Source organism: Dama dama, chromosome 4 (assembly GCF_033118175.1).
Source record: "Dama dama isolate Ldn47 chromosome 4, ASM3311817v1, whole genome shotgun sequence".
In the NCBI taxonomy this organism is placed as follows: Eukaryota; Metazoa; Chordata; class Mammalia; order Artiodactyla; family Cervidae; genus Dama; species Dama dama.
Genome location: NC_083684.1, coordinates 51,703,325 through 51,722,291, shown reverse-complemented (window position 1 = coordinate 51,722,291; position 18,967 = coordinate 51,703,325). Strand labels below are relative to the sequence as shown.

Genomic DNA, 18,967 nt, shown 5'->3' with positions numbered 1-18,967 from the left:
TATTTTGCACCATACATAAAGTCAAAATGGATTAAAGACTTGAACATAAAACCTGAAACCATAAAACTCCCAGAAGGTAATATCGTGGGTAAACAACTTGACATCAGTCTTGGCTGTGATTCTTTTTGGATATAGCATGAAAAAAGCAACAAAAGCAAAAATAAACAAGTGGGACCACATCAAACTAAAAAACTTTGCGCACCAAAGAAAACCATCAACGAAATGAAAAGGCAACCTACTAATAGAAAATATTTGCAAATCAAATTACTGATAAGGGGTTAATATCCAAAACACATAAAGAACTCATACAACTCAATAGGAAAAAACCAAACAATTCAATTTAAAAAATGGGCAAAGGGTCTGAATAGACATTTTTCCCAAGGAAAACAGATTCCGAACATGTACATGAAAAGGTGCTCAACATCATTAATCAGGGAAATGCAAATCAAAACCACAATGAAACCTCATCTCAACCTTCAGAATGGTGATTATCAAAAAGACAAGAGGTAACAAATGCTGGTGAGGACACAGAGAAAGGGAATTCTTGTGCACTGTTTGTGGGACTGTTAACTGGTAAGGCCACTGTGGAAAAGAGAATGGAGGGTCCTTTTGCATTGACAGGCAGACTCTTTACCACTGAGCCACCAGGGAAGCGAGGGTCCTTTAAAAAATTAAAAACAAATACCATATGATTCTGCAATTGCACTTCTGAGTATTCTTCTTAAGGAAGTTAAAACACTGACTCAAAAAGATTTATGTACCCTCAAGTTCATGCAATATTATTTATTTATAATAGCAAGTAATGAAAACAATGTAACTGTCCATGGATGGATGGATGAGTAAAGAATATGTCACACACACACACCCCCTCACACAAATGGAATATTATTCAGCCATAAGAAATAAAATCTCGCCATTTGTGAAAACATGGATGAACCCTGAAGACACTGTAAGAGCAAGACAAATACTGTATGATCTTACTAATATAAGAATTCTAAAAAAACAAAAGACAAACTCCTAGACACTGAAAAGAGATTGGTGGTTGCTAGAGATGGGGGGTGAGAGGGTGGGCAAAATGGGTAAAGATGGTCAAAAAGTAGACTTTTAATTCTAAATAAATCATGGGGATAAATGTTTACCATGATGACTATAGTTAATACTGTATTGTATATTTGAAAGTTGCTAAGAAAATAAAAAAGTTGCTGAATCTTAAATGTTCTTATTACAATGAAAAAATGACTTATAACTTTGTATAGTGATGAATGTTAAAACAGATTTATTGTGGTCTTTTTGCAATATGTACAAATATTGAGCCATGTTCACTTGAAACTAATATAATGTTATATGTTAATTATGTCTCCAAAAAAATGAAAAAAGCCCCACATACCTAGAGAGAAAATTTTTGGAAGAATTTATATTATGTTCTTAACAATGATTATTTCTAGATGGTGGGATTGTGGGTAATTATTGACTTATAAGTTCCTTAAAAATTGAATATTTTACAACCTGCATCAATTCCACCATCAGACATATATAAAAGAGCTATTTCTACATAAAAGACTTAACAGAGTTGGAGACAAGCTTTCCTTTTGTTTAGGAACATAATGAGCACAAAAGATCTTCAAAATGGGTGGGAACATGAAGGAAATTTGTGACTGAAATAAATTACTTCTACAAACTTGTGAACATCCTTTTGTTTTATCACACCAATGCAATAGGATACATTCACTATACACATACTTGAATTAACAAAATTAAAGATGTTAGTAGCATTTTCAGCCTAAATAAGAAAATGTATATAAAAGAGGCTGAAATGTATTTGGTACAGTGTATGTGCTTATTGTGCTGTGTGCTCAGTCGTGTCTGACTCTTTGTGACCCCGTGGACTGTAGCCTGCTAGGCTTCTCTGTCCATGGAATTCTCTAGGCAAGAATACTGGTGTGGGTTGCCATTCCCTTCTGCAGGGATATACTTATTATATATGACTTAATTTTTTAACTTTATTATTCAAAAACTAATATTATTTTAGATATATAAGATTGATTATAAATGCAATCTTAGTAAAACAGATTCATACACAATATTAACAATTAGGAGTGTTCTTTTTCCTATGTAAAAAGTTTGTCTTATCTACATGGTATTATATCACATTTATGTAATGTGATTAACTTAGTTTTTAAGATTATATACAGTTATATAAATCCATGAAGTTACAGATGTTCTGCAAACAAAACTAAACATACAAAAAAAAAAAAGTTAGGAACTATATAGAATAATTTTGGACATAATTTCAACAGATTTTTGGTCCTTTATGAGTACCAAAATGGAATTAAATTGCCTTAAGAATTTCTATTATGGATATTTGCACAAATCTGGCTGTTAAAAATTCCTTCTAAGTCCTCATTAAAATTAACTTTATATTTTCATTACTTTTTAGTTAAGAAATTTATGAAGAATATTTAGAATTGCCACATAATAGCAACTTTTCTTTCTTGAGAATTTAATTAAGTACAAGGCATTTAGTAAGGTGCTCTAGGGCTATGCCCAGATAAATGTATTCAATCTTCATAAAATCCATAAGGCACTGATGTGATTATTATGAACATTTTACAACAAGAAATTACAAAATTGAGAGCCTAATAACTATTGACCTCCTTGAAATATTGTGAGTTTGAACAAGCAGCAGAATTTTAAATTAAGTTTTAATTAAAATAGAAAAGCAATATAAAATGTTTTTCAGTTAAACATAATTTTATCGTTTTGATGTGAGTATATTTCACCTTGGGCTTCCCAGGTGGCATTACTGATGAAGAACTTACCTGCCCGTACAGGAGACCTAGGAGACGTGGACTTGATCCCTGGGTTGGGAAAATCCTCTGGAGGATGGCATGGCAACCCACTCCAGTATTCTTGCCTGGAGAATCCCATGGACAGAGGAGCCTGGCGGGCTATGGTCCATATGGTCACAAAGAGTCAGACACGACTGAAGTAACTTAGCATGCATGCATGCCTACTTCACCTTAACCACTGAAAATTTAGTATCCAAATTGAGAAGTTCTGTAACAATAAAATATGCATCAGTTTATGAAAACTTAGTATGAAGGTATGAATGTAAAATACTTCAATTTATTTATGTCATTTTATGTTGAAATAATATTTTAGATATATTAGTTCAAATATGATGCATTATCAAAATTAATTTCAACTGTTTCCTCCTACTTTTTAAAATGTGTTCAATAGAAATTATAAAATTACATAAGTGGTTTTTGTTATATTTCCACTAGTGTTGCTTTAGACTCAAATACCACTATACCACACTGCCTATCACAGTCTACACCAATGCATGGTCTGAAACTAAGTCTACTGCCAAATCTCAAACAAGACTTGGTTATCACCACTCAACACTCCCCATGGATTTTCTGGAAAAACTCCCTGCCCTTGTACACACATACCTCTCTTCACAAAACTCCAATCATATACCCACTTCTAAATGTCAAAGTCAACTTTTTCACTTACTGATTGAAGTCAAACCACTTCCTACCTTACTTTATTTGGAAATCAAAGGTATCTGCTATGTTATTATACCTAGCCACAGATCTCTTCCTTAACAAATCACATTCTAAAATAAGTCCTTCATTTATCCTCCACTAGTTGTATTTTTGTGCCTTCCTTTGGAAAGAAGAGCATGCGGGGTTACTGAATGATTTACCCAGTGGGTATGGGAATAGTAACTGGAAAGGTAAAGGGTGCTTGGAAAAGCAATGAAAGATAAGGCGTTCATCCGTATGGCCCTGTTACTAATTGGGAAGGGAAAGCCTAGAACCAGGAAAGTGGATAAGTCACAATTAGGGAAACTTAGGAGAAGGAAAGCAATACTTTAGTACTCTGTAAAACAAAAGTGTATGACAACAAAAAGCAAACACGAACTGACCTTGTATGGGCCATTAAACAAGTAGCAATCTCTCCACCTGTAGAACTTGCAGAACTACAGGACCAAGAAGAAGGACTTGTGAGACTCTAGACTGGCTAAAAGTTGTGATGAACACATTGTCCACCAACAGACATGACCCATCACCCACCACAAATACAACCAGATGGAAATGGGAAATTAGAATACTGCTGATTTTGCCAGTATCAGAGAAAAAGGGAAGCGCCACCTATGCCCAAAGCTGGAATCTAAGTTCACAGCAGTTTCTGGAGGGCACAGGACAGGGAATGCTGTGGTTCTGAAATGTGTAAATGGCCTCCATAATGCATCCAAGGGAGTTTTACCCGGGAAGGGATGCTACACCTGTGTCCCCCTCCCGCTTCAAGTCTTCCCAGAAACCTGTGTTGAAAACAGATGCAAGCCTCAATTCTAATCCCATGATTTCGGAGGTAATTTTCTATTGGGAACTCGCATTATAAGAATGAAATTCATGACTCACTCTAGTGAACTTTTCTTCACAGCTAGATCCAATTAGCTATTTGGTGTGAGGACAGAAGAGAATCGAGGGAAACACAGTCCAAGAAACCATGGAACCTACAATTATACCCTGGGTGGGCAACATTCACTTCACCGGTGTCCTCTCTGTGTTAAGCATTAGGCTGGGTACTCAGACGTGCTGATACAGCTTACACACATACACACACACACGTAAAAAAAAATTCACGCATTCCTAGTGCACTGGAAAAAACTCAAAATTTCAACAAGCTAATTGAAAAAACAAACTCCATTTTCTTGACAGTCACAACAGCGATGGTACCGGACCACGTGGTCACAATGTCAGTCACTCACCCTCGTTGCCTTGGCGATGTGAACCACGGTAGGCTCCGCCCCCACGGACAGTGCAAAGAACCCAATCAGGTACCAGTCACGCCACCCCAGGGCCCCAACACACACTAGCTCTCACTGGCTCGCTGGCTCTCACACACGCACAAGCGAGAACACTCCACAAAGACGCCGTCACGAACAATAGCACCCGCAACCTTGGTCGTCTGCCAGGCTCCTGGCTCCACACGCCCCATCCGTCCTCCGCGAGCTTGACCCCATCCTCCCCGATCACCGCCAGCCCCTCCTGCAGCCTGACCAGGTTCATCTCAACTCACCAGGCATAACCCAATAACCGTCACGACACAAGAAGGGGAGCCCAAGGTCGAAGTTCATTCGAGGCTCTGGGGCCTGTGGGAAACGTAGTCCAACACAGAAAACGTCCAGCCCTCCGAGCAGAGAGTGAAGCCCACCGGCAGCTGAGGCCCTTCCGAGCCTCCGACTCCCGGGAATTCCAGGGTGTGCGGATCGCTCGCCGATGGCGAGGAGTTGCAGCTGGTGGGCCTTTCAGACGCCAAAGAGCCAGGTGATGCTCCTCTGTTAGCTAGGGGAGGTCGTGGAAGGAAGGAAAGCCCAAGCCGAGGAAATAATTGCAAACCTGAGCCGGGGAGGGCAGTAAAGGGAACTCGGGGTGGGCAGAAGAAGCAAACGAAAAAAGTCTTGGTCTGGTAGAGCCTGGTAAGAATCAGAAGCCCAGGGCAGAGGGACTCGGGAACCCGGCTGAGAAGGGCCGGGGAGGGAATCGTGAATCCCTGCCGAAGGAGGCAGTGCTAAGAACGGCTGAAACCGTGCGGAGTTCGGGCAGGAGAGGGCCGGGGCGAGAACCTCACTTAGACCGGCGAGACCCCAGGTCGTGAACCAGAGGACAGGATTTTGTTGTTTTTGTCAGGTTTGCCCCTTGAGAACGCCCCAACACCCAGATCAGCACTTAACAGACACTCAGTGTATGGAGTGTATGCCCGCCCTCGTGAGTGTTTTATATCATCACTGCTTCAGCTTCGATTCCCTGGAGTCCTTTCCCAGTCAGTCTCACAGGGAGACAGCCATGGTTCTGATACGAGTCATATTAATTTAGTTCTGTCAGTTCTCCAATGGTCTCCTTTAGCTCGTCCTTGTTCTTTAAGATTTATGGATGTTGTGTTCATCTTTTTTTTTTTTTCCGGACAGCATTCCAGTGTGCAAATGTGGCACAATTTGTTTCTTCATTTTTCTCTTTATGAGCGTTTGGTGTATTTTCAGGTTTTCTATATTATGATAATGGTGGCATGTTTCCATTTCTCCTAGGGAAATACCTAGAGGAAAAAAAATGCTGATAATAGATTAAGTTTATATTTAACTTTCTAAGAAGCTGACAAACCTTGTAGGATAATTAAGATTTCTATGGGAAACTGTGTGTGACTATGTAGTAAGTGGTTTCTCAGTTTGGTTTGGAATTCTGTGGAATTATGCGATGGGCTCAGTGGAGTTAGGAATATCATGTTGGATCCATGTTGTTGTTCTGTGCAGTGGGTGAGATCATAGGAAACAATGTGCTGTACCAACTCTTACTTATCCTGATTTTTATGTGTTCATTATATGTTGGCTGTGAAACTGGATCATAAGTGATATTAATGAATGAGAGACTCTGTGTGTCTAGTTAGGTACATGTCATTTTGATTCTGCTTGTAGAATTATGACTGTTACTGATCAAGTAAAATAGCAGTATAAGCTATATCCAAAGGAAATGAAAACAGGCTATTAAAGAGATACCTGACTCCTGTCTTCACCACAGCAGTATTCACAATAGCCAAAATGTGGAGACAACCTAAGTTCCTCTCACTTTCTGCCGTTAGAGTAGTATCATCCACATATCTGAGGTTGTTGATATTTCTCCCAGCAATCTTGATTCCAGCTTGTGATTCATCCAGCCCGGCATTTCGCATGATGTACTCCACATATAAGTTAAATAAGCAGGGTGACAGTATACAGCCTTGTGGTACTCCTTTCCCAATTTTGAACCAGTCTGTTGTCCCATGTCATTTTTAACTGTTGCTTCTTGACCTGCATACAGGTTTCCCAGGAGAGAAGTATTCCCATCTCTTTTAAAAATTTTCCACAATTTGTTGTGATGCATACAGTCAAAGGCTTTAGAGTAGTCGATGAAGCAGATGTTTTTCTGGTATTACCTTGCTTTCTCCATGATCCAGAGAATGTTAGCCATTTGATCTCTGGTTCCTCTGCCTTTTTAAAATCCTGCTTATATATCTGGAAATTCTTGGTTCACGTATCGCTGAAGTCTAGCTTGAAGGATTTTGAGTATAACCTTGCTAGTATGTGAAATGAGCTCAGTTGTATGGCAGTTTGAACATTTTTTGGCATTGCTATTCTTTGAGATTGGAATGAAAACTGACCTTTTCCAGTCCTGTGACCACTGCTGAGTTTTCCAAATTTGCTGACATATAGAGTGCAGTACTTTCGTAGCATCATCTTTTAGGATTTTAAATAGCTCAGCTGCAATTCCATCACCTCCACTAGCTTTGTTCATAGTGATGCTTCCTAAGGCCCATGATGTCTGGCTTTAGGTGAGTGACTACACCATCAAGGTTATCCAGGTCATTAAGACCCTTTTTGTATAGTTCTTCTGTGTATTCTTGCTACCTCTTGTTAATCTCTTCTGTTTCTGTTAGATCCTTACCATTTCTGTCCATTGTCGTGCCCATCCTTGCATGAAATGTTCCCTTGATATCTCCAATTTTCTTGAAGAGATCTCTAATCTTTCCCATTCAACTGTTTTCCTCTGTTTCTTTGCACTGTTCATTTAAGAAGGCCTTCTGATTTCTCCTTGCTATTCTCTAGAACTCTGCATACAGTTGGGTATATCCTTCCCTTTCTCCCTTACCCTTTTGTTTCTTTTCTTTCCTCAGCTATTTGTAAGGCCTCCTCAGACAACCAGTTTCTTTTCTTCTTGTTTTTAATTAATTAATTAATTTGGTGTGCCAGGTTTTCGTGGCAGCACACAGGATCTTTCAGTTGTGGAATATGGAATCTAAGTTCCCTGACCAGGGGTCAAACCTGGGCCCCCAACACTGGAAGCATGGAGTCTTAGCCACTGGATTACTGAGAAAGTCCCCCATTTTGCCTTCTTCCATTTCTTTTTCTTTGGCATGGTTTTGATCACTGTCTCCTGTACAGTGTTATGAACAATGAGTGCATTTGTGGAGTCATCCTTTGTTAATCTTTGGTTTATATTAATATATCCTGAGGCTGTTACTAGGTACAAATTCATGACTAGTGTATCTTCTTTTTAGGTTTAAACTTTTATCATTATAAAACATCCCCCCATATAAACGACTTTAATATCATTTATAAAACACTATAAAACAGTTATTTCTTGTAAGTTTTTTTTGTTTTTTTGGTCTGATCTTAATATAGAGACACCAACTTTCCAGAAGTTAGTCTTTATATTATACCTCTTTCATATATTTTTTTTTTACCTCTTTCATATTTCAAGTTTTCTGTATCATTATACTTAATATATATCAGCTGCTATAAACATACAGTTGATTTTGTACTTTTCATCCAGGCTGATAACAATTTTCTTTTTATTGGAATGTTTAATCTACTTCCATTACATTTAATTACTAATAATGTTGGGTATACCAACATTTGCTTTTATGTGTCCCCTCTGTCTTTTTAAAAAATATTTATTTATTTGTTTGGCTACACTGAGTCTTTGTTGAGGTACATGGGATCTACAGCTGCAGCATGTGAACTCTTAGTTGTGGGATGTTCCCTGACCAGGGCACGAATGTGGGACCCCTGCTTTGGAAGCATGGAGTCTTAGCCACTGGACCAGCAGAGAAGCCCCCCCTTTAAAAAAATTTTTTTTATTTTGGGTCTTAGTGGCAGCATATGGGTTCAGTAGTTGTGGCACCCTGGCTTAGTTCCCTGCAGCATATGGGATCTTAGTTCCCCGACCAGGGATCAAACCCACGTCCCCCACATTTTGAGGTGGATTCTTAACCACTGGACCACCAGGAAAGTCCCTATTTCTTTATATTTTTATTCTACCATTCTTACCTTCTGTTGTATTACATAAATAGTTTCTCCATTAATTTATACTGTTATACATTATTCTCTTAGTGGTTATCATAAAGATTACAATATTATGCTTAACTTATTACAATTAGAACTCTCATGCAAAAAAAGAAAAAACAAACTCTCAGGCAGTGGGTGTGAGAGCATAACACACTACAGTGTGTTCAAAACTAAACTGTCTACAAAACTAAACATAGATTTATTACATAACCCAGCAATTCTTTCCCAGGACATTTTCCCACAGCAAAAAAGAAAGCTTATGTTGACAAAACATAAGCATACAAAACAAAACTAAACATAGTGTCTACAAAACTAAACATAGATTTATTACATAACCCAGCAATTCTTTCCCACGACATTTTCCCACAGCAAAAAAGAAAGCTTATGTTGACAAAACATAAGCATACAATACAGTAATGTTCATAGCAGTAGTATCTCTTAAAGAAAAATTCAAAATAACTCAAATTTCCAACATCAGAAGGAGAGAAAAGTAATCTGTGCAACATCCTATAACGGAATATAAAGCAAAAAAAAAAAAAAAAGGTGCCTGCTACGTGCATAACATGGGTGAATCCCACAAAGATGTCAGAAAAAAAAGATTTAAATTAAAATCAAGTAGCTTTTGAGTAGGGAGGTACATAGATATTTTTTTTCAGTGGCACCCAGATAATAATGTAAACTATCCAGTTCCTACATTATTCCCCTGAATATTAATAAATACATCTGAGCAGATGCATTTCCACCCAACAGAAGCCAAAGCCACATTCCTGAACATGTTTGCATGTGAAAAGACACGGATACATGTTCCCAGAAGGTTCTGGAAGGAAGGAAAATTTGGGCAAGACATGCGAGCTGCATAGCAAGTAGAAGGAATTACCCAGGTAAGATTCAGCTTTAACAACAACTGATTGGTTTAAAATATAGAATATCCATTCATGACTACTAGTCATTAAATGCAAGGTTATAAAAAAAACTGTTAGTTAAAATTATGTTCAACTATGTCTCAAAACTTGGAAAAAGTATGAAAACATTCAAAACATTCAAGATTTTAAAAAGTGAATGCATAAATATAATGTCATTACAAGACCTAGATTTTAATCCAGATACTCTAGATTAATAAAGGAAGGAAGAAGTCAAGTCACTCAGTCATGTTCGGCTATTTGTGACCCCATGGACTATATAGTCCTTGGAATTCTCCAGGCCAGAATACTGGAGTGGGTAGCCTTTCCCTTCTCCAGGGGATTTTCCCAACCCAGGGATTGAGCCCAGGTCTCCCGCATTGTGGGTCAATTCTTTACCAGCTGAGCCACCAGGGAAGCCCAAGAATACTGGAATGGGTATATTAGGGTAAGCACACTGATTGAAACCACCCACCCTGGCCAGTCATATTCAAGACACTATTGATATTACTAGATGGGATCCCCTCACCAGGCAAATTAATAATGCCTGCTCTGACTCTGGCCATAAATTTGAGCTTTCTTCTATTACTCAAACTCAATCAGAGCAACAAAGTTGGGAAAAATCTCCCACAATTATGAGACGGATTTATATAGATAACACCAGGCTATGGTAATTTACATTTAAAGTCTCCTCTGTGTTGAAAACACAATTAAATCATACTAAAGATAATCAGGCTAGTAACACTAAAAAACTGGGCTATATGCCTTATAGACGATGCCAATATATAATTTCCAAGTAGACCAAGTCAGATGACCTGGGATATACTGGGCTACATCTAATGAAAGCTCTTAATTTAAGTCTTACTTGTGACTTTACTAATACTGCTATGTTATATGTATGCTGTTTCTTTTTTGTGTGTGTAATAAAGTTTTATTAAAGTTAATAAAGTTTTATTAAAGTATAAAGGAGATAGAGAAAGCTTCTGACATAGGCATCAGAAGGGGGCAAAAGAGTACCCCCAAAATTGCTGTTTCTTACACGGCCAAATGTGTGACTGAGGCCTCTGATAAAATAATACATAGTTCCATATGAGATCAATGATGGTAACAGTGTAACTCTAGATATGGAAAGAGACAAGAGGGAATGTTTTCCTGGACCAAGAGGCTAGTAAGACAGGTGGTCTAGAAAATTTTGGATACTGTTTTATGGACTAGTCCAGTAACAACACATTGAGTGACCTGTCAACAAAATCTTTGCAAAACCTGAGAATGGACATTCTCAGCACCATGGGATAAAATGGTCATGAAATGCCCCCCTCAGAATCATGGTCAAGTTTATGAGCAAAAAGGGGCTCTGCCAACTGAAAACTGACACTTGCCATCTACATCCACAAAGATTAAATCATTGACACTGCAACTGCTGACCTTCAACTCCCCTGAAAGGAGTTCAGAGTGAAACTCAGGAATGAGGGACTCTGTACTCTGGAAAAAACTGGCAGAACAGGCCTTCAGATAGTTAGGTCTTTTCAAGAGAAGATTTTATGAGTCTCAATTCTTACATCTTCTCATACCTAGAAAAACACTGACATCATTAACAGTGAAATCTGCTTTGGCTATTGAGAAAAATTTTACAATTAAAAGTCAAAATAGGGTAGCTATGGTTCAGACATCCTGGAAAATAACTAGGTGATGCTATGGGTATACTTTCAGATTAGACCTTGTATTGCTAAACACTTGAGTTTTCTGAGTCTTGTCAGGCTTGAATGCCACCATTCTCAAAACAATGTCTGCTAGAAGCTAGTGACTGCAACCTTACTTTCTATAAAACTAGACAACTGGCTACCTGGCTATAAGTCTCCCCGAAGTGCCAGGTCCAGACTGGGGTTCAGGCCTATTCTTCTAAAAAGAATGAGATTTATTTTGTCTATTAAAATTCCAGTTATCACTCCTCCAACCACTTCTAATTGGGTCTGTTACACCAAAATGGCAGACCAAGAAATTGAGTTGGTTTTTTTTTTTTAAATTGAGATTTTAATCATACAAGACTCAGATCTAGAACTTGGAACTCAGAAATACCTCCAATTCAGTGTCTATTCTCCAAGCTGAGACAGTCCTATGCCCCATTTTGACAGGAAGTTATCACAGTCATAGTTGCCTAGTGAAGCTCAGTCATGTCTGACTCTTTGTGACCCCATGGACTGAGATTTTCCAGGCAAGAGTACTGGAGTGGGTTGCCATTTCCTTCTCCAGGGGATCTTCCTGACCCAGGGATCGAACCTGGGTCTCCTGCATTGTAGGCAGATGCTTTACCCTCTGTGCCACCAGGGAAGCCCAATTGTTGCCTAGTTCCGTAAATTAAAACTGAGCAAAACTCTGTGAGGCTCTGGAGTACAGATCTGGTCTGTGTTCTCCGTTTCTTATCTGTAAGATACAGGCTTCATTCAACCTCCTTGACCTTCCCTGAGTTCTAAAGGGTTGATTCAAACAATTGCTTATCAGGGAAGGGAGGGGATACAGAAACAGAGGAGAAACAATCAAATGGTGGTATAGCCTCCAGACAGGGTCCAGGTTCCTACTCAAAGAAATATGCATAACAATGTCTTTGAGTTCTATGAAACTGGAGCCCCCACCCAGGTGGAAGATGATAACTTCAGACTAAACACAAGATTCCTGAAACACAGCTCTGTTGCCTCACCACCAACCAATCAAAAAAAAAGTCACAAACCCTGCAGCCCTCACCCCAAATGTTGCCTCCTGTTTCTGGGGACCAGTGATGACCATCCTGTTAGGTCTCCTGTTTGGCCCCTATTTTGTCTCTGAGAAGAGTCAAAAGTTTCAGACTAAATTGCTGTTATTATAAGGATGAATGCTGGTTTCAGACAAAAAATACCTTGACTTAGATCTGGTAGAGACTTTTGCTCTGCAAGGCAGGCCTATGCCCATGCACGAAAGAAAGAGACCTCCACCCCAATTCCCAAAAAGTATCTTGAGTATGAAGTCTCTCAGGGGGGAGTTGTTAGGGGAAGCACACTGACTGAAACCACCCACCCTGGCCAGGCATCATAGTAACCATTTGCATGAGTTGTTTTACAACAGGAGGTCCTGGTAAGGAACAAGGAACTAATAAGCCACCACCAACCGGAAGAGTTCAGGAAAGGTCAAAAGGAGACACCACATGTCCAACCACCTCCAGAATCCTTCTCACTGGTATCCATCTTGGCTGAACAAGACATACACCACCAGGAAGGACTCTGAGTCAGAATGATTGGCTAAAGACAACCCGGAAACCAATCCCACCTGGCATAGCTGTTCTCCTGGGTTCCCTTACCCTCCTGCTCTCCACCCAGGTGCCCTTTCCCAATAAAATCTCTTTCTTTGTCAGCATATGTGTCTCCTTGCACAATTCATTTCTGAGTGTTAGACAAGAGCCCGGTTTCGGGCCCTTGAAGGGGTCCTCCTTCCTGCAACTAGTAGGCTATCCCTTCTCTAGCAGATCTTCCCGACCCAGGAATCGAACTGGGCTTGAAGAAGGAATTCATAGGGCCAGTATTCTATCTCAGGCCTGTCCATGCTGATTGTGCTCGGCTGCCTCTCCAATGAACTCTGAACTCTCTGCTTAGTGCCTATAGGAATGACAATGGAAGGATAAGACCCCCTCCGGACAGGGGAACCTTGAAGATTGTATCCAGGTTACTCATCACCTAAGAAAAAACATACACTAATCACCCCTGACTCCGGACAGTATCTATCAGAACATAACCACAGGCTTATCGGTTATTAACTGGTTGGAATGTAACTGCGGGCTTATTGATTATTAACTGTTTGATCACATCACATGTGAATGATGGGGTTATTGTGATTGTATTTACCCTTCCTTTGTAAGTCTCAAGGAATTTGGGGTGGTGGGTTCGGACACGTACACTTGGGGTGTAAAAGGTTTTCACAAATGCTGGTCGGGGTCCTTGGCCAAGAGAAGACTCTGCCTTGGGCCCGCCGGTGTAATAAGCTGCACTCCACTATCTGCATTGTCCTTCTGAGTGAGTTTGTTTCCCGGAAATCATGGCTATAACAGGGTCTCCTGCATTGCAGGCAGATTCATTACCAGCTGAGCCAACAGGGAAGCCCTAAATGACCAGAAAGATTCTGAGGACACAAGGTGTACAGGATGTGGCATGTGTGCCTGCAAGGCATTCAGTTGTGTCTTGACTTTGTGACCCCATATACTGTAGCCCTCCAGGCTCCTCTGTCTATCAGATTCTCCAGGTATGAATACTGGAGTGGGTTGCCATGCCCTTCTCCAGGGGATTTTCCTGAACCCAGGGATCAAACCCACACTTCTTAGGTCTCCTGCATTGGCAGGCAGGTTCCTTACCACTAGCACCATGTGGGATGTGGACTCTGGAATTAAAGGTTAGTAAATTTTTCTGTAAAGAACTGAAAAGTTGTTGCTGAACCACGAAAAGACACCGGGATTCTTGGCCTCCAGAGGAGAATTCAATCCAGGGCCAGAGACAAGGCTTGGTAGCTCAGAGCTTTTGTGTAATAAAGCTTTATTAAATTTAAAGGAGACAGAGAAAGCTTCTGACATAGGTATCAGAAGTGGGCAGAAAGAATAACCCCCTGCTAGTCTTTAGCTGGATGTTATATAATTACTAGTGGTCTCTTAATGAAAGAAAGGAATGTCTTAAAACTCAGAGAAGGGCCATAAAACGATTGACTTGAATCTTGTAGAAAGGCAGATTACCATACAAATAGTGTCGTTTACATAGATTAGGGGAACAATGTCTAAGTATAACATACTGGTTTATCAAGTCAGTTCTGAGCCATTAGGCGGAACTGACTTGAAGAAGAGTCTGGGGTAAATGCATAGTATATTAACATAGCTTAAGCAAACATTTCCATAAGAAAAGTGCATTGGTTAACTCAAGATTTGAGAAAAGTTCACTTCAGGTGGAACCAGGTGTCATTATGGCAACACAGTATTTTAAGAGAAACCTCTTTTTAAATTTGTATAGAGAAAGGAAAAATATATGTATCACTGGTTTGTTTCCTCCTGCTGCTTAAAAGAGGGATAAAAAATGTCTGCCACTTTCAGCCTATTTTCTCTGTTTGGAGACCCCTGGCCTTCCTGCCTGTTACCCTCTCAGAATCAGATAGTAAATATGTTAGACTTTGTGAGCCAAAAGACAAAATCAAGGATATTATTTAGATGCTAATATAACAAGAGAGAAAACAAATTTCCACAAAATGTTTTCACAAAATTCTAAACTTTATTTATGAACAATGAAATCTGAATTTTATGTAATTTTCATGTCATGAAATATTGTCCTTTTGATATGCTTTCAGTGACAGAGAAATGTTAAAAACCAGTCTTAGTTCACAGGCCATACAAAAACACAGGCTACAAGCTGCATTTCGCTGACAGGGTCATGGTTTACTGACCTCTGTTCAAGACTCAGACCATTATATAGTACTGATTCTCAGTTTACACAATTATGTGACTCAAAAAAGAAAAAATTGATGGCAAATCTTATACAAGAACTGGTTGGTACCATCAGGCGAGTGTAAGCTCCTCGGTTCTTTGTCTCATCACAACAAAGATTTGGAGTGACAGTACCATATAAATCTCCTAAACCATTGGGAAAAAATGTCTGCCCTTCAAAGAGATGTCTCTGTACATATCCCCAATAATATTCTTGGTGGTGGTTTAGTCACTAATTTGTGTCCAACTCTTTGTAGCCTGCCAGGCTCCTCTGTTCATGGGATTCTCCAGGCAAGAATACTGGAGTGGGTTGCCATTTCCTTCTCTAGGGGATGATAATATTCTTGCTGCTGCTGTTACTGCTGCTAAGTCACTTCAGTCATGTCCGACTCTGTGCGACCCCATAGACGGCAGACCACCAGGCTCCCCTGTCCCTGGGATTCTCTAGGCAAGAATACTGGAGTGGGTTGCCATTTCCTTCTCCAATCATGAAAGTGAAAAGTGAAAGTGAAGTTGCTCAGTCGTGTCCGACTCTTAGCGATCCCATGGACTGCAGCCTACCAGGCTCCTCTGTCCATGGGATTTTCCAGACAAGAGTACTGGAGTGGGTTGTCATTGCCTTCTCCAGATAATATTCTTAAAGGCCTCCAAAACAGAAGACTGTTTTTACTGAAGACTGTTACTGAAATCAAACCTTCTCCTTCCTTGCCATTTCCCCATTCATGTCTTTGAAGAAAATCTAAGGTATCTAATGTGTAATTCTGCCTAAGCATTGGTCTCTTTCTTTACAAATCACCATGTAACAGAGGACTCTTGCCGTGTCATAAATCTACTCAGGCAAAAACAGCACATGGGCAAGGTGCTGGTGAGTAGTTATACAAAAATTAACTGTAGGAAAGGCATTTGATGAGGAACTGGGAAAGAAGAGGATGCATCCTCATGGTATTATAACTATCATTAACTAAGAAGAGAAGGCCTTGAGACCAGGTAAATGGATTAGTCACTATTTGGCAGAGCATTTAATTCATTCCATGAAACAAAATGCTCAAAAATGACCTCTAGCTTGGGTTTGAGATGTGTGACTGCAACATTTTTTTCCTTTCATGGCTCTTCTTTTAGAATACAGCAGAACTTGGAGGAGAAAGGGAATCATGACATACAGGCCTTTCATACCAAGACAGGTTAAATAAGACACAATCTTCATTGCTAGCAAGCCTCCATCATCCATGTTCCCAATGGAAGGATGAGAAAGACTGGAATACTGTTGACCCTTCCCTGTATCATAAAGAAAAATCAGTTAACTGTAGCCTAGAACCAGAATCTGTTTCTATGTTCACCGAATTTTCCTGTTGACAAAGCTATGAAAATACTCTATGTATGCAATATGCAGTTTGCCACCACAGAGCTTCCAAAAGGAATCTTTGGAAGCAGAAATCTTACTCTTGATGCCTTAATATCATGGTTTCCCAGCACCCTGCTTCAGGGGTAATTCCAGCTCTAAAATCGCCCTAATAAACACAGAAATATGCTTTTTTTTTTTTTTTTTTAGTTGCAACCATCATTCTGCCTCTCAATATATTGAAGACCCAGAATGCTATTTTTGTGCAGCTAGCATTCCGGTGTAATGTGGCTCTAAAAAGTGAAAATGCAGAGGCAATGAAAGAAAACCCAGAATTCCAACAAATTCCAAGAAACCATGGAATTGACAATTAGTGCCAGAACAGGCTACACTTAATGTACTGAATGCCTGTGTATCAAGCTCTGAAGCTAGACAATAGAGTCAGGGTACATTGATGAAGGCAACAGGGGCCATGCTTTAAAACTGAGGGTCTCAAAAAATAAATAAATAAAAAAAATAAATAAATAAAACTGAGGGTCTCTGTGGTTAACAAGGGTCTCAGAGGCTTAACAGGAACAGACAGTCACACAGGGATCTTGTCCACGGATTCCTCAACGCTAGAACTACAAAAATGAAGCTCTACCCTACTAAAAGTGAAAAAGCCACATCAGGCCAGTTTTTGTTTTGCTTTTTAAATAAAGGTGATGGTAGCTTCATGTTTGTTTGTTTATGTGGCTGCGCAGGTTCTTATTTGTAGCAAGTAGGAACTACTTTCCCGACTGGGGATCAAGCCCCGCCCCCTGCATTGGGAACCTGGAAATCTTAGCCACTGGGCCACCTGGTAAATCCTTAGGCCGGCAGTGATCAGACTCTAGCCTGTTACAATAGTGCTGTCAAATGGTTCCTTAGTCACAGTATATAAAGCCTCACAGTAGCCACCCAGCAGGGTCATTAATAAGGCCCCGCCCACATGCACAGTCTTCGGCGCCTAACCTGGACCAGTCAGAGACTCCGCACGTACACAGCCTGGTCCCGTCACTCACACACTCTTTCTCGCTCTTTCTCAAAGCACTCATAACCACATCTTACGCTGACGCAGGCACACAGTCACACCCACAGTCACCTTCCTCAGCAGGTGACTTGCAAAGCCTAAGGCTCCCGCCTCTACCTGCCGCATCCGTGCCTGGGAAACTTCAGGACTCCAGCAGTGAGCTCCTCCTGCATCCAGACCCGAGTCACCTCCACTCACCGCTAGGCAAACTATGACTACAAGGTCAGGGGAAGATAAACCAGAGGCCGAAGTGCATTCGTGCCCTCAGAGCCTGTGAGAAACGTAGTCCAACCCGGAAAAGCGGACCCTGGCAGAAACAGACCAAGCGCCTGCAGCCCGGACCTGGCCGCTACTAAGCCGTCGCCGCGTGGACTCCTGGGAGCGCCAACCAGTGCTCGAGTGCGCAGGCGCAGACGACTGAGCCTCGGCTGGGGTGAGGTTGGTAGGTCCTAGGGGCCCAGAGGAGGGGGCGCGAATTGGGAGTTCCGGCCCCGGAGAGCAGACTAGGGAAGCCGTACCTGATGGGGAGCCTAGGGGGGAAACCGGGAGTCCACAGCGGGCCTATAATTATGAGGACGGAACCGGAACCGGGCCCTTGGTAAACCAGACATTTAGGTCTGTGAGAGAGCGGCCTCGGGCGTGGCCCGTGGGCGTGACCCTGAAGGTGACAGTCTTGTGTGACCTGGAGCGAGTTTTGCGAAGGGAGATTTTTGTCTGTTTTGACCCCGAGGGAGTTCCACAGCGGGTGTGTGTGTACCAAATGGAGGCGGCCGCCTGTACCCAACCTGCAGCGTTGTGGATGCATGCTGCTGCTCTGTGCAGTGTAGCGGCTAACTGTGTGTAAAACTGAATGAGTCTCGTTGCTGCGTGGGGATTCCTCTGCATGTGTCTCTCTTCCGAATAGGTGTGAGCCCTGTTTGAGGCAGCAGGTGAGTATGGAGAAGCGAAACGATTTGTGATGTGATTTTGTGACTTTGCCTGGAATTATTAATGTGCTGTCAGAGATTGTGAATGATACGCGGGTGCCTATGCTATGGTGCTTTTCTGAAGTGATAGAATTTAACTCTGCGTGTGTTTGTAACCTACTGTTACTGTTTTGTGATAGTTTTTTTGATTGAGAAACTGTCTGGCCACTAGTTAGATAGCTAAGACTTGATTATCTGAATAGAGATCATCAAGCCTGCCTCCAAAATTGTAACTCCGTAGCAACTTAGCAAATAAAATAGAGGTATAAGTACTGGAAAGGAAGAGGTAAGATTTCATAATTCCCAGATGGTAAGGTTCACTACAGGGAAGCATTCATTATTTG

The 18,967-nt window shown here is 40.8% G+C and overlaps 2 protein-coding genes and 1 long non-coding RNA gene across 9 annotated transcripts in view; 2 read left to right on the top strand and 1 right to left on the bottom strand.

Annotated features, from left to right (window-relative positions):
• Positions 1 to 17,909, bottom strand: part of LOC133054290 (zinc finger protein 260) — a 58,258-nt gene extending 40,349 nt beyond the window's left edge. Inside the window, exon 1 of the mRNA XM_061139168.1 lies at positions 17,776 to 17,909. Coding sequence (XP_060995151.1) covers positions 17,776 to 17,831 — 56 coding nt within the window. The 5' untranslated portion in view covers positions 17,832 to 17,909. The remainder of the gene's footprint in view (positions 1 to 17,775) is intronic.
• On the top strand, positions 4,928 to 13,158 carry LOC133054302 (uncharacterized). Its single transcript, XR_009692391.1, has 3 exons — positions 4,928 to 5,336; positions 9,638 to 9,768; positions 12,883 to 13,158. It is a non-coding gene; the product is annotated as an uncharacterized LOC133054302 (long non-coding RNA).
• A 49-nt stretch (positions 17,910 to 17,958) lies between the features above and the next one.
• The window catches only part of ZNF382 (zinc finger protein 382), a 34,764-nt gene continuing 33,755 nt past the window's right edge, over positions 17,959 to 18,967 (top strand). For 3 of the 7 annotated variants that reach the window (XM_061139145.1, XM_061139143.1, XM_061139139.1), the window contains exons 1-2: positions 18,001 to 18,100; positions 18,389 to 18,587. The gene's annotated coding sequence lies outside the window, so the exon portion shown is untranslated. Of the gene's footprint in view, positions 18,101 to 18,388; positions 18,588 to 18,967 lie in introns of all 7 variants that reach the window. The other 4 variants (XM_061139146.1, XM_061139144.1, XM_061139141.1 and 1 more) reach the window with 3 other exon arrangements.